Source organism: Heterodontus francisci, chromosome 7, assembly GCF_036365525.1.
Source record: "Heterodontus francisci isolate sHetFra1 chromosome 7, sHetFra1.hap1, whole genome shotgun sequence".
Lineage (NCBI taxonomy): Eukaryota > Metazoa > Chordata > Chondrichthyes > Heterodontiformes > Heterodontidae > Heterodontus > Heterodontus francisci.
In genome coordinates, this window is record NC_090377.1 from 26,835,292 (window position 1) to 26,850,792 (window position 15,501).

At 42.3% G+C, this 15,501-nt stretch overlaps 1 protein-coding gene across 1 annotated transcript in view; it reads left to right on the forward strand.

The window, feature by feature from the left end:
• Nucleotides 1-15,501, forward strand: part of neb (nebulin) — a 361,674-nt gene that overhangs the window by 285,184 nt on the left and 60,989 nt on the right. The window contains exons 121-128 of the mRNA XM_068036260.1: nucleotides 562-666; nucleotides 2,210-2,314; nucleotides 3,942-4,052; nucleotides 5,149-5,253; nucleotides 8,497-8,607; nucleotides 9,707-9,817; nucleotides 10,617-10,718; nucleotides 10,811-10,915. Of these exons, the coding sequence (XP_067892361.1) occupies nucleotides 562-666; nucleotides 2,210-2,314; nucleotides 3,942-4,052; nucleotides 5,149-5,253; nucleotides 8,497-8,607; nucleotides 9,707-9,817; nucleotides 10,617-10,718; nucleotides 10,811-10,915 (855 nt within the window). The remainder of the gene's footprint in view (nucleotides 1-561; nucleotides 667-2,209; nucleotides 2,315-3,941; nucleotides 4,053-5,148; nucleotides 5,254-8,496; nucleotides 8,608-9,706; nucleotides 9,818-10,616; nucleotides 10,719-10,810; nucleotides 10,916-15,501) is intronic.

Genomic DNA, 15,501 nt, shown 5'->3' on the forward strand with positions numbered 1-15,501 from the left:
CGTGTTCTTTCCTCATGGTACTGTGCTACCGTGCATGTAATGAACTTTCAAGGTTTTTTTTTAAGGAAGCCATTTGCTGATTTTTATTTGTCACGTCTGTAGTAGATTCAGCAAAGAATGATTCTAGCATGAAGAACAGATTCAGTAACTCAATCTGAGATACAGTAACTAAATGATGTTTCATGGAATTAACAGTACAGAAATTGGCCATTCAGCCCAACTGCTTAATGCTGCACACAAGTCTCCACCCTCCCTATTTCATCCAACGTTATCAGTGGAATCTTCGATTCCTTTTTGCATATCTCTAGCTTCCTTTTAAATTACTTATACTGAATGACTCCAGACAACATGTTTAGCCTCGTTAGGAATGCCAATGTCAGTAAGCTTCAGCACTTGTCTGCCAGCTAATTATACAAAAGTAAAATTATGCAGTCAATTGTCACTAACTAGTTTACTCACTAAATTCACTAAAAGTGAATTCTTAACCGACGGAAGGACTCTTTAAAATATATCAAAGTGCCTATCATTATCAGAATTTCAATCATTTCTCTTTATTGGCAGTTGAAATACAGGGAGAATTATGAACGGAACAAAGCTAATTGCAACATTGATGGTGATGCCTTTGCGATCAGGGCTGCAAAGAGTGCATACAAGAACACAACCAATGTAAGTGTTATCAGCATGTTTTAACTTGAAAGAAAGAAAAGACTTGCATTTAAATAGCTTTTTTCATGGCTTCAGGATGCCCCAAAGTGCTTTATAACCAATCAAGTGCTTTTGAGGTATAGTCATTGACCATAGCATCACAGTCAGGATGAAAATACATTTCCCAAATGCCTATTCATATGAAACCATGACTTATTATTTCCTATCGAGGCATATAACGTTTGCAAAGATCTCTTCATTTTCAGACACATTTTATTGTCGGAAAATGAATTTATTATAATTTAGGATTACTTAAACAAACCTGAGTGTCACAGGAATGTAGATATGCTAAAACAGTACTTCCTGACTAAGTAATTTAAAAGAATCTGCTGTATTGAGAGCAATTTTAACCTAACTCACCTGGCAGGAAACCCAGAATATTGGGTGGAATGCTGGACTTAAGCCCCCGCCCCCCCCCCCCCACCTCCCCATCCCCAGAATAAAATCAGATGTGATGCAAAACCAGCATTGTACCTGTTCCTGACAGTTTGCTGACTGACAGATTAAGTTAAAGCTGCCCCCTCCCATTCCACCCCCCCCCCCACCCCCCCCCCCCACAATGTCTTTGTTACATCCTAAAGTGAAAAAGCCTCGACATATATACTGGAAAACCTAGTGCATAAATTCCGCCTTTATTCCGGTCTTTATGGCCTACAAACTTTGCAGTTGCAATTTATATTGTAGCATGATCGCAATGTTTCATAAATGAGACAGATTAAAAATTAAGAATGTGACTTTGCCTCTGGTCCAGCTGCTACACAGATGTTTCGGTAGTTATACTTATCACTTGCAGTAAAGGAATACTGTTGCTTGAGGAAATATTTTGCAAAGTAATTGACCAGGTTTACAACAAGAGGAGTGTGCAATAACATTACCTATGGCATATAGAAGCTATTTCATTGCCTCTCACCACTGCTTCAACATATTCCTTCGAAGATAAATTTTCTTAAATAATCTCATTGAAATGTATGCTTCCATGATTTTCAAAGCAGCAATGCGACAGGGTTCTCCCTCCTAATCATTATCCACAGACCTCTGTTTAAATACTGAGTGGAAAGTGGGTGAAGACTGGATCTGGCTGAATTGAGATGCACCTTGTGAGTTAATATCCTGACAACATTTGATGCTGGATGAATGCACGCTGTCAGCTCAGTCACCCATTAAGCACCTCTCCCAATTGTCATTTCCAACATCAAAATTACTCCCGCTGTCGAGAATCCTGAATGAACAGTCACTTATACAAGGTATGGCATGACTGTCAGTGCCCATGGAGATGTATCCCATCGTACGTCGCTGCCTTATTAAGAGATGGGAGAAAAAAAGGAAGTTAACCTTAGGTCAGCTTTATAAAACAATACCAGTGATGGCTTGTGAATGGGGAATGGACAAGTTTTCAAAATGTGGAAACTAAGTTGAACCGTGTAGCTCATTGAAATGTTTCATCAATAATTATTGCATCACAATGTACTTGGGTTTCAATTTATTTTCATTGCTTGATCCATAGCTTGATTACAAGAAGAAGTATGAGGCCACCAAGGCTAAATGGCTGTGGATTGCAGACAGACCTGACTTTGTGCAGGCATACAAGGCTTCACAGCAGCAGAGCGATGTAAGTGGAACATTGAATTGCTTTGTTGTAATTTTGATGGTCATAGTGCCTTGTGCGCATTGGTACAGTACAGCCTTTTCAAACAAATCTTGAATTCATAAACTTCTGTTATGATGAGCTTGTCCCTTGATCCAGGTAAAAACTATGTCTAGTCAATAAAAAAGTTTGAACTGCAATAAGAAGTTATTCTTAGAACCAACTAATTTATTGGTCCCAATGATTTTGTGACAACAACGTATAACTGTAGGTGCATAGGTAGATCATACTAAACAATGATAATACACAATACCAAAGATTTATGACCGGGTGTTCATTTTAAACTTTGAGTTACTCCCACTTAAAAATGACTAATATAGAAGCAGTTAGTAATGCATCATTGACAGGCAATTAATTTCTCGCTTATCTGAGGGCATCAAAGACATGATACCAGTGTACCACTTATTAACGAATAACCACTTTATTCAATGATGCGTGAAAAGTTCAGCATATATAAGCATGAGCAGCAAAAATTAAGCAATGAAGTCAAATAGCTCACTGGATTAAGACTGGCCTATATTGAGCTGCCCTGGTTGCAAGCAAAGGCAAGTGCAGTGGAGTTGAGGGGGTGAGGGGGGGGGCAGGTGGCGCTGGGCAGGGGGGCACACAGGTGACTGGAGGGGCTGCAAGAAGTGATTGTGATTGCAGAGTGAGGGGTCCCAGATTGCCAGCAGTCCATATTATTTTATGTGGGGCCTGGAGATGCAGGAGAGCTTCTCTAGGCCCCACAAAATAAATTTCAAACTTACCTTTTCGGGTATCTTTGGCTCTTATCACCTTTTGGAATTTATTGCATGGCAAACGCTCAACCTAAAATGGCAATCGGGATCCGAGGACCCCAATTAGAATCTTTAAACGGGCTTATCAAGACGATCTCAGTCGCATTGCCAGTGTTAACTAGATGGTAAGGCCACCGACCCTATTTTGAGGCTGTTACCACCCAGTTAATACCATGCGCAGCAAATTGAAATCCCCACCAGAGAGTAGAACGGAAAAGATAATCCAAATAAGAAATGTGACATGAATTCAATACATACCAATACCCAAAAAATGCTGAAAATGCACAGTAGGTCAATCAGCATCTGTTAGAAGAAAAGACAGAACTAAAACTGGAAGCTCAGGATTTTAGAAATGTGCTAAATTGAAGGAAAGAAATGGGATAAGACAGGGAGAGAGAACCAACAAATGTACCTTTCTCAATGAAAGATTGTTTAAATGACTTGCAAACTGCTTATTAACACATAAGAACTGCTAGATGATAAAAGATGAAAGCCCATCTAATTCTCCTTCTGCCATTCTGCTGGTCAATGTTAGTGGAGTTGTTGATTAATCATGGCAATTAGTTGTTATTAATTAAACCTAGAACAAAAGCAGACTGTTCAATAACATGAAAGAGCATCAATGAAATAAAGAAATCTAAAAAAGATACAAGAATGTGCAAATAGAGGGGAATGAGAAGATATTGGAGAGGACCATTTAATTGTTAAATTCAAATTCCCTATATTAAATAACTATGATAATACAAATACCCTTACATGATGATGCCGATAACATGCTGTTGTTAATTCAATCTCTTTATTGTTTGTGACAGGTGGATTACAAATTGGACAGAGAATCCTTGAAAGGTTGCAAGATCTCAGTCCCTGTTTATGGAGACAAGAACATGATACTGGCTGTAGAAAATACAGACTTGTCTAGTGGGGTAAGTACTGATATCTATAAGTTTGGCATATGGTTCTATCACTTTTGGAACCTGAGCAAAATTCAGCCCATACTGATGGGATTAAAATCTCTTGTTCCACTGGCTATCAAGCCATTATGTGAAATGAGTCTGGAATAATCTCAATAATAATCTCATGGATGCGAGTCCATAGCACAACGTTAGTTATAATTTAACACAAATCAGCATTTCATTCAGGGAGCTTTCTTTCAGGATTGGGGGATAAAATCACCCTTGTATATTATGGATGATCTTTTGAGGTTGACAGCAAAGCATATTAGTGGAAGACAGTAGAGAGAGCTTGACTCTGCATCCAACTCATACTGTACTCACATGACGTTGCCTAATGCTGTTACTGACTGCCCAAAATTGAAAAAATTCTCCATCCTGCATTTAACCCTGTGAACCAAAAGAAATCATTATGAGGAAAACTCATACATTTTTTTTGTATCCCTCGCACATAAAGAACAGGGAAAAGATCACAGCCAGCCTCAGCGCAGTACACTCTGCTTATCAAAAGCTTAACTCGTGCATTGCTTCCTAAATTTGACCATGTGGTTTGAAATTCAGTATCAGGTATGAAAAGGAACAGGAGGACTATTTTCTGTGTAATATACTACACCAGCCACCAACCAGAACACACACACACCAAATTTAGAAGAAGCATTTTTCTTTAAACTTTACAGATAAAATTTTCCCAGCAAGTATTCTTCTTGGTGTGGGTGGGAGGGAAGAGTTACTATTTTAAGAGTAAAAGAAGGTAAGACAGATGAAAAGAAAATGCCTATGATTTCAGTGAGACACTGAGCAAAGAAAGTCTTCATTAGCCCATTTATAAAGTTGTTATACATTGCGATGAGAGGATTCCTTACCCCATTACCACTAAGTTTACCAGAGGGAAGGAAACATTTGCAGGGTTATGGGGAAAGAGCAGGGGAGTAGGACTATTTGGAAAGCTCTTTTAAAGAGTCAGCACAGGCTCGAGGTAGCAAATAACCTCCTTCTATGCTATCTTATTCTACGATTTTGTTAGTATGCTTTTGATTCCAAGATACTAATTGCTTTGTGTCATTCTCAGGTGAAATATAAACTGAAGCATGAGAAAGAAAGAGGCATCTACCAACCAGTTCCAGACACACCACAGATGCTCCATGCTAAATCTGTCGCTACCCTAATGTCCGAGGTACTGCAATTACTTCCCATCATGTGTTCATTACCCTTGAATAGAATAGGTCTGGAGAATACATAGAAACATAGAAAATAGGAGCAGGAGTAGGCCTTTGGGCTTGCTCTGCCATTCAAAAATGATCATGGCTGATCGTCTAATTAAGTATCCTGTTGCTGCTTTCTCCCCATATCCCTTTGGCATTAAGAAATATATCTATCTGCTTCTTGAATATATTTAATGACTTGGCCTCCACTGCCTTCTAGGGTAGAGAATTCCACAGGTTCACCACCCTCTGAGTGAAGAAGTTTCTCATCATCTCAGTTCTAAATGGCATACCCCGTGTCCTGACACTGTGACTCCTGGTTCTGGACTCCCCAGCCATCGGGAACATCCTCCCTGCATTAGCCTGTCTAGTCCTGTTAGAATTTTATAGGTCTCTATGAGATCCCCTCTCATTCTTCTAAACTCTAGTGAATATAAGCCTAGTCGACCCAATCTCTCCTCATACATCAATCCTGCCATCCCAGGAATCAGCCTAGTAAATCTTCTTTGCACTCCCTCCAAGGCAAGAACATCCTTCCTCAGATAAGGAGACCAAAACTGCACACAATATTCCAGATGTGGTCTCACCAAGGCCCTGTATAACTGCAATAAGACATCCTTGCTCCTGTACTCAAATCCTCTTGCAATGAAGGCCAACATACCATTCGCCTTCCTAATTGCTTGCTGCAACTGAATGCTTGCTTTCAACAACTGGTGCACAAGGACATCCAAGCCTCGTTGCACCTCCCCCTTTCCCAACCTATCACCATTCAGATAATAATCTACCTTTCTGTTTTTATAACCAAAGTGGATAACCTCACATTTATTCATTTATTCACATTATACTATATCTGCCATGCATTTGCCCACTCACCCAACTTGTCCAAATCACATTGGAGCCTCTTTGCATCCTCCTCACAGCTCACATTCCCCGCCCCCCACACACCCGCCCCACCCCAGCTTTGTGTCATCTGCAAACTTGGAAATGTTACATTTAGTTCCCTCACCCAAGTCATTAATATATATTGTGAATAGCTAAGGCCCAAGCACTGATCCCTGCGGTACCACACTACACACTGCCTGCCACCCGGAAAAAGACCCGTTTATTCCTTCTCACTGTTTCCTGTCTGTCAACCAATTCTCAATCCATGCCAGTATATTACCCCCAATCCCATGTGCTTTAATTTTGCACGCTAACCTCTTATGTGGGACCTTATCAAAAGCCTTCTGAAAATCCAAATACACCACATCCACTGGCTCTCCCTTAACTATTCTACTGGTTACATCTTCAAAAAACTCCAGTATATTTGATAAGCATGATTTCCCTTTTGTAAACCCATGCTGACTTTGCCCAATCCCATTTATGCTTTCTAGGTGTTCTGCTATCACATCCTTTATAATAGACTAGCATTTTCCCCACTACTGATGTAAGGCTAACTGGTCTGCTGTTCCCTGTTTTTTCTCTCCCTCCTATTTTAAATAGTGGGGTTACATTTGCCACCCTCCAATCTGTAGGAACTGCTCCAGAGTCTAGAGAATTTTGGAAGATGACCACCAGTGCATCCACTATTTCCAGGGCCACTTCCTTTAGTACTCTGGGATGTAGATCACCAGGCCCTGGGGATTTGTCAGCCTTTAACCCCATTAATTTTCCTAGTACTATTTTTGTACTCATACTGATTTCCTTCAGTTCCTCCCTCTCATTAGACCCTTGGTTCCCTAACATTTCTGGGAGGTTATTTGTGTCCTCCTTTGTGAAGACAGAACCAAAGTATGTGTTTAATTGTTCTGCCATTTCTTTGTTCCCATTATAAATTCCCCCGTTTCTGACTGTAAGGGACCTACATTTGTCTTCACTAATCTTTTTCTCTTCACATATTTATAGAATACACTGTGGTAAAGTTACTTTTAATATACTAGTGGATCTAATGGGGATTTGGGGAAGATGCAATTTTATAAGGACAGGACATTTTCCCCAGTTTATTATCTGGATGCTAAAGCACTACCGTTTGTAACTTGATGTCTATCATTTTAGGCCACAAAGTGCAATAGCTGTACCTTCCTGGGTCAAGTAGATGAAGCAGAATGTATATGCCTCGCAGGACAATTTACCTTTTCTCATTCTATGCAAGCTTATGCTCTTACGTTTCTTAACTCATTAGTACAATGCGTGTATGTGATAAGGCACACACATTGTGTCTGTGCCTGGTGTTGAAGAGCAAGGATATGGCAGTTTACTGATAAATGCTGTGGCATAAGAAACTAAAACAATTTTCCACAAGTCAGACAAAGGCTGGGAGGGTGAAATTTCCTCCTGTCAATCACTTTACTGAAAAAAAAATCAGCATGAATACAAATGAACAATCCATGCAGACTTCTCTTAAAACATTGAAAGCTGATATTTCAACCCATGTATTCGAAATGATAACAAGAACCAATGAGGCTGGGCAAACATCTAATCTAATTCCACTTCAGATGAGGTATGGGTATAGTTTGTTTATGTTATCTGGGCTTCTCATTTATATTACAGTTTGAAACTCTCTTATGAGTATCCATAATTTTCACAAGTCATGATATTGCTTTTCATCAGTCATATAAAAGACTTACATTGAACACATATTATTGAATCTTCAATCATGCAATATAGTACCATAGATTGACACAAGGTACCACATTACCACTGAGATTAAAGGAGGCATTTACATCTCTTTTCCTTAAGGGATCAATTAGCTTTGTCTCGCCTAATTTTGGAGCCTTTACTCGGCAAGAGTTCTGTTGAGCCTAATTATATTGTAAGTGAAGCAACTCACAGGACAGCTTTGTGAACTCCTCCAGACATATCCCTTTGACATAGTGGAGGAGGGAAAGGTTGAAGAGTTGCAATCTCACACTTTTAGCATGAGGCAGAAATCAGGTGGATCAGAATTTCACCCCAGGTTCAGGCTCCCCAGGCAACAAATCCGGCGTCTTTGGTCCCGACAATTTCAGGGCCCTTTATTAATTTTTTCTCCTAAAAGATCTGAAATTGGTAAATTCTGATACAGCATGTAGACACAAATGCCCATTTGAAAAAGTCAATGCAGTGAATTATTATTATCCTTTGGTGGCATTAGAATAATTATCCTCATTTTCGAAGTTACTTGCATTCGATGAAATAGTTTCTGTGCCAACTGCTCCTAAATTGCACATTTGTTCCTTCCTTTCTCTGCTTTACAGAAAAAATACAAAGAAGCTGTTAAGAAGGAACTCCCTCGTGCTGCTTACATGAAACTACCTGAAACCCGTGGTACTTCACATGTTAAAGAAGTGTCCAAGTTACTCAGTGGGGTAAGTATGCAACATGTACCACATTCCACATGAGAAGTTTGGACCATCAGTAGCCTTTCTATTTGTGGCTATATAAAATTGCCTTGGGATGTCATTTTCTGTCATTCTCTGTGATCCTAGCGGAAATAAGGCAAATAAACGAGTTTTGAACTATTCCCCCTCAACATCGCACCCGGGATCTTGTTCCCCTGCTGGGACCACCCCTGATTGTTCCTTCTCCACCCATTACATGCAAGTAGTGGATTTACTTTCCTTCAGCCCTCGTTACTTCCACTTACCAGCATTGCTACAAGGATGTTAGTGGTAGGCCTCAGGAAATGGAGGTAACTGCCTAGAAATGCCCACATGACGGGAAAGTCCCTTGTAGTGGCCTCCTCTCCCTCCAATCAGTCCCTAGTGAAGAGCGCTGTCTCTGCCAAGCACTTCAGTGGGTCATGGTTCCTAATCTTAAGGAAGCCTTCAATGTTCCTCACTGGATTCTCCAATGCTTCTGCACTCTCCCATTTGTGGAGTTTCCTCCTTTGGTGCTGTATGGTTTCAGTTAATCTGTAATTCATAAAAAGGTACATAGGGTAATCAACAGCACTTTATTTTTAATCTGTATTTTTATAGTACTACGTATAAAATAGTCACCAGCCATGAAGATGGACAAAAACCCCACCTCCCCCACCTCAGACTTGTGCCATTCGCTGCTCTCAGACCTGGAACTAGCATCTTAATGATGGTAGCTTGGGCTGACTCACTTTGGTTTTCAATCCCCTTTAAGGAGCACAGTACCTCCCTGCTCCTCATTCACACCTGCTATAGTTCAAGTAAAATTGAGGACTCTAGAAATGGAGCATCATGGTCATGGATCCATATTTTACCAGGTAGGAGATGCAACAGGTCTGTAAATGGTGTGCTGCACCACCTTAGCAATATTGTAACACGAAAGAGACTCTTAACAATGGGCTAGGCTGGATGAGCTGAATTACCTTTCGTCATATTCCTGAATTTCTGTGCTCTTCTTGCATTTCTCTTGGAGATTTTGAAAAACTCGAAAGTGCTAAGGATTCACGAGGCATTATCTGATTGTGAATATCAATTTGTTTGACCACAGAAACTGTACAAGGAACAGTTTGAGAAAGATAAAGGCAAGTCCTCATATTCCATTATGGTGGAACCTCCAGAAGTGAAGCACGCCATGAATGTGGCCAAGTGTCAGAGTAACGTAAGCATACAAATAACTTTGCTTCCCTTTTTGTTGGTGGCATGTATTCTTCATCTCCCTATTGAATGAAATGTAGCTATAGAAGAAATGAAGCAAGGCTCTGAGATATCTCCATCAGGTTATATAAACATAGGCACAGAAATTGCTAATAATCAGCTGCAGGTTATTGTCGGATTAATGTTTTAGATAAACTTACCTTGTTTCGGTGGGTGGTCTCCAGACTGCACGATTATCCACTGCTTCCCATTTACTCTCCACCCGGAATGGGAAAGCATGGGCCAGCATGAGTTAAAGGAGCCCCAACTGTTAAAACCAGCTGAGCCTCATTCCACCATGGGTGGGCAGAAAGTTAATTCGCCAGTGCAGTTTCCCACTGGAAATCCCGACTTGTAACGCAATGATCAGAATTAGATAGTGATTAGAAACTGGTCAGGCTGTCCGCTTGCAATTGATTCAATTCATGCATTGTGATAATTCTCAAGTAGCAAAACTAATCTTTTCCAACAAGTTTTTGCTCACCCCGTCTGGTGACCCATCCCTCCATGACTCAGCACCCATTCCATTATCTATTTCAATATATTTTCTCTCCTCCCACTCTGCAAAGTGCCTTGAGATGTTTTCGACATTAAATATGCCGTATAATTCCAGATGGTTGATGTCTATTATTCTCAGTGTATATGGAAAACAGAAGCTTTAGAACATAGGAACGAGCAGTTTGTTTAGGATGTATTTATTTACCAAGAAGCATTCTCTGGTAAAGCACTCTGGCGGTGCCAATAAAATGTTCTCCATCCCTCAGGTTGAATACAAGAAAGAGGCTAAATCCAAACTAGCTTACACATCTGTGGTAGATCGTCCAGATATTCTTAAGGCCACTGAAGCTGCCAAGTTAATAAGTGATGTAAGTATGTTTGACAATTTTAAGCAGTATGCTACAACCTATTATCCAGGTTCAAGTATGACCCATCAACTGAGTTCTGTATGTTCCTTCAGATCGGATACAGAACAAAGGCGCGTGAGGAAGCTAGTCGCGGAATTATCAGCCTTGGACGTCCAGACATAGAACTCGCCAAAGAGGTTTCCAAACTTACCAGCCAGGTAAAAAAGAAAACGCAAACAAGAATCTGAAGCATAGATACCTTATTAACCTCAAAAATGCAACAGGCTTGTGAGATTGCTTGAGACTCCAGATTGTGTTGGCCTAGATTGAATCAAATGAGATTGTATCAAGTCATGTCATACTATTGTTAGACTGCATCAGACAGTATCCAACATTACATTGTAATTGTGTGATAAACTACGAGAAGGAAAACAACCCAATTAAATTGAGCAAAAGCAGTTTAGCAGACTGACCATGGAAAACCTTATCAATCGTACAAAATGCTGCCTCTTCTAGAAGTCAATGATTTTGCTCCTTGTGTTTCAATTGTGGGTTTAAATTAGTAACTAGTTTCTCATATCCATTCTTGTACTGTAATTTCCATCTCCTTTGTGCTATAGTGCTAATATTTATTTTTGTTGGACATTTGTCATCATTCTGTGCATTTTTCTTCCAGGAGTTAATTTCAATGCTGTGAGTAACCATCACTCTTAACTTGATCTGCTTTTTGGTAGCAGTAAACAAAGTAGAGTGGATGAACCTGGGTGTCTTTTCTCTTGAAAAGAAAAGGCTGCAGGGAAGCCTAATAGAGGTCTTTAAGAGTATGAAGGTTTTGATAGAGTAGACAGAGTGTTCCACTTGTGGAGATGAGCAAAAGTTTAGTTTAGAGATACAGCACTGAAACAGGCCCTTCAGCCCACCGAGTCTGTGCCGACCATCAACCACCCATTTTATACTAATCCTACACTAATTCCATATTCCTACCACATCCCCACCTATCCCTATATTTCCCTACCACCTACCTATACTAGGGGCAATTTATAATGGCCAATTAACCTATCAACCAGCAAGTCTTTGGCATGTGGGAGGAAACCGGAGCACCCGGAGGAAACCCACGCAGACACAGGGAGAACTTGCAAACTCCACACAGGCAGTACCCAGAATTGAACCCAGGTCGCTGGAGCTGTGAGGCTGCGGTGCTAACCACTGCGCCACTGTGCTGCCCTTGAGGCCATCAATATAAGATAATCACCAAGAAGTCAAACAGGGAATTCATAAGAAACTTATTTACCTAGAGACTGGTGACAATATAGAACTCGCTACCACAGAGAGTTGTTGAGGCAAATAGTATAGATGTATTTAAGGGGAGCTAGGTAAGTGTATGAGAGAAGGAAATAGAGGTTTATGCTGACAGAGATAGATGAAGAAGGATGGGAGAGAGCTCGAGTGGAGCATAAACGCTGGCCTAGACTGGTTGGGCCGAGTGGTCTGTCTCTGTGCTGCATATTCTGTACAATTCTATGTACCATGAGTGCCAAGTGATAGGAGAAGTTACATGGGATTAAGAGATCAGAACAAGCAATTGATCAGTAGCAATACTGGCTTGCCAAGATAATTGCTCCTTTATATGGTGAAAGAGAAGAGTAAAGTGTTAGTTTGGACTAATTGGGGGTAATTTTAACCCCCAGAAATGGGTGGGTTTGGGTTGGGATCAAAGTTTAAAAGCTAAAAATCTGAAACTAGAACCCAACCCAGCACAAATCTGCCCTTTTCCAGTTTTAATGGAAGTGAGACGAGGGATGGGTGACCAACCTGCTTGCAGGAGGCGGGTCAGACATTCAAGCTTTTTAAGGAGGCTGTGTGTCTTCATTCTAATAGTGTTTCTATTTTTACCCCATGCTGGTCAGGTTTCCAGGACTTTGGGAAATCCAACAGGTAAAAAGAGGCAAGAAGGGTGGATCCATAAGGTGAGCGCCTTTACAGCACTGCTTGTGGGCCAGGAAGAACAGGAGTGTTTCCTCCGGCCTACCAAGTTGCCCTGTAAAAGGCACGCACCCGAGCCCACACATGATCGTACCCCTCCCAAATACCGTCTCACTCCACCAGGATTTACCCCTGACCACATTCTAACCCTTGACCACCATCTGCCCACTTCCCCCTAGGATCTCTCCCCCTTTCCACTCCCTCCCCAACCATTAGACCATCCAGTCGCAAACTCCCTATGCCTCCATATATGCTTTTTGCTTGATGCGTGCTTGTGCTGCATGTTTTTCCTCCTGACAGGCAGGCAGCTTGTCAATCAGGCTGGCTGTCAGGCGCGGGGGCTCACTTGAATGGAGGGGGCAGAGCGGCTGCTCCTGATGACATAGATGGGGGCAGCTGCTCTATCCCCAGCATGGCGTCTGGCACCACCGCGCAGGCACCGGCGCCATTTTTAAAGGGCTTCAAGCCCTGACAGCTGATGTTAAATTTTAAAGTCACAACCGCATGCAATTTAAGTAAAAACATTAAAGTAGAGATCAAAGCCCAGGTTCCACCCTCCCAATCATCAACCAATAAATTTATTTCCATCTCCCCCCTCCCACCCCAAAAAAATATTTTTGCCGGTCCCCACCTTTCAACCCCAAACTTTATACTCTTTGCCCATCAATCCCTTCCCACCATCCCCTCAGCCAATTGAATCAGTTTTCTCTGCTCTCTCCCGACCTGAAAATTACACTCCTCCCCCTCCCCCTCCCCCACCAGTGTCTCACCTCGGATCCCCAAACGAGGATCTGAAGACGCGGGACTTCCAGCCACCAGCCGGAATATCAGCATGGGACGGTCGCCCAGTCCAGTTAAGTTCATTAGCATGTATAGCATTAATTTTAGTATGCAAATGAAGGTTCTGCCGCTGTGCAGCAGGGAGCCGCACCGAGGCCTCGCCATCGCTGGTAAAATGCGACGAGGCCTTCTCGGCATTGGGGCTCGAGGCGGGCCTCTCCCGGAAGAACTTTCTGGGCCCCCCGTCACAAACCCCGACATTAAAGGGCTGGTAAAATGCAGCTGGACTATTCACATTCCAAACTCCATTCACATGTGACACTTTCTCCATCTCCAACCCTCCCAGTTTGTGTTGGCATTTTTCTTCCACATTCAGTTTAAGTTGGCAGTGTTCTCCCCCTCCAACATCCAAAAGTTCATTCCTCTCTCGTTCATGCTCTTTCTCTCTCCTCTTAATACAAGCTGATTCTCCATCCTCATCTCCCATTCAAGTTGGCACTATTCTTTCACTTCCCACATTTAAACTGCCAAAAATTCCCCCTCTCCTGCTCCCATGAAATCTTATGTTTTCCTTCCTCTGTTCTGAAGCAGCCTAGCTTCATTCCTGATACACTGCCTCAAAATAGTATTTACACCAACCAATATGAATGTTCTCATCATTTGTTGTACCATCAAAATACAAATCCGCTAATGGATTCCCTTGCTTGATCCAGCAAGCGTTCAAAACAGCTTTATGCCTTTTTTCAAAGCTTCTTTGTTATTATACACTTAATACAATTGTGGATTTAACGTGTGAGCCCATTCCTTGCTGCATTCCAACACCTTGGCTGGATTTTTAGCACCCGCCGGGTGTAGAGCAGGTGGGCATGGAATTTCACTCCGCTGACCTGCGTGCTTGTTCCTTGGCTCTGTCCTGTGGGTGGGATGGGGAATGTAGCCAATTGTCCCAATTAAAGGCCTATTAAGGCCTGTTAAGGAAGGCTGACTGATATTTTCCAATCGGCCTCCAGGTTCCCAGAGGCGGGGGAGACTGAAAGTTGCCTCCAAGAGCAGACCGGGGTGTGGGAGGGACAGCATTCCAGGCAGGTTTAGAGGCCCTTCTTATCTGCCTGGGTGCTGCAGCAGTCGCAGACTGTCCTGTGGAGGGATTTCCCCCCTACACCCCACCAGACAGCAGTGGACTTGCCTGAAAATGCCGTTTTTATTTTAAATTTAAAGAAAGTTGGAGAGAGGGTGCCTCCATTTTGAAGCACCCTCTCCTTTACTTACCTGCCATGGCATCCTGCTGCTGCTTTCAAGCTGGGAGGCCTCTGACCCTCCAGCTTCGAGAGTCTGCTCGCCATCCTTAATTGGACAGTGAGGCCAACCTCTGGCCATTAACTGGCCGCTCCAGGGAATATTACATTGAGTGACTGTTCCCCACATGGCACGGACTTCTGACCCCCATTTGATCCTGATGGCGAGGTTCAGAAGCCTGCAGGGAAAATCCTGCTCCTTTTTTCTGATGAAAGGCGAGATACCAGTCAGCAGCTCAAACATAGAAAACCAGCCCACCTAGATATCCAGCTCATTTCTGAACATATATGGTACATTTCAAAACAACTTGTATTTATATAGTGTCTTTAATGTAGTAAATTGTCTCAAGGTACTTCACTGGAGTGTTATCAGACAAAATTGATATTGTGCCACATAGATAGATGGACGACAAGTGACCAAAGTTTGGTCAAAGAGGTAGGGCTGAATTTTACAGACCTCCCGATGTGAGGGGTCATGGCGGGGGTGGGGGGGGGGTTGCCGAAAAATGCCTCTGGCAGAGGCTCTTCACAGGTCTCGATGCCGGGAAGACCTGACCCAACATTGCCAGCGGCGAGGCATCATAGCGGCCCCCTCCCCCACCGGCCACATGCTGACGGGAGCCAAATTTAAATATGTTAATTAATTTAAATGAACTAATAAATTACCTTCTCACTCCTGCCGTCCGTCCCGGAGCAATATTGGTGCCGGTCGCCAGCAGTCCCATGCCTTCGGATCCCCATCCGGG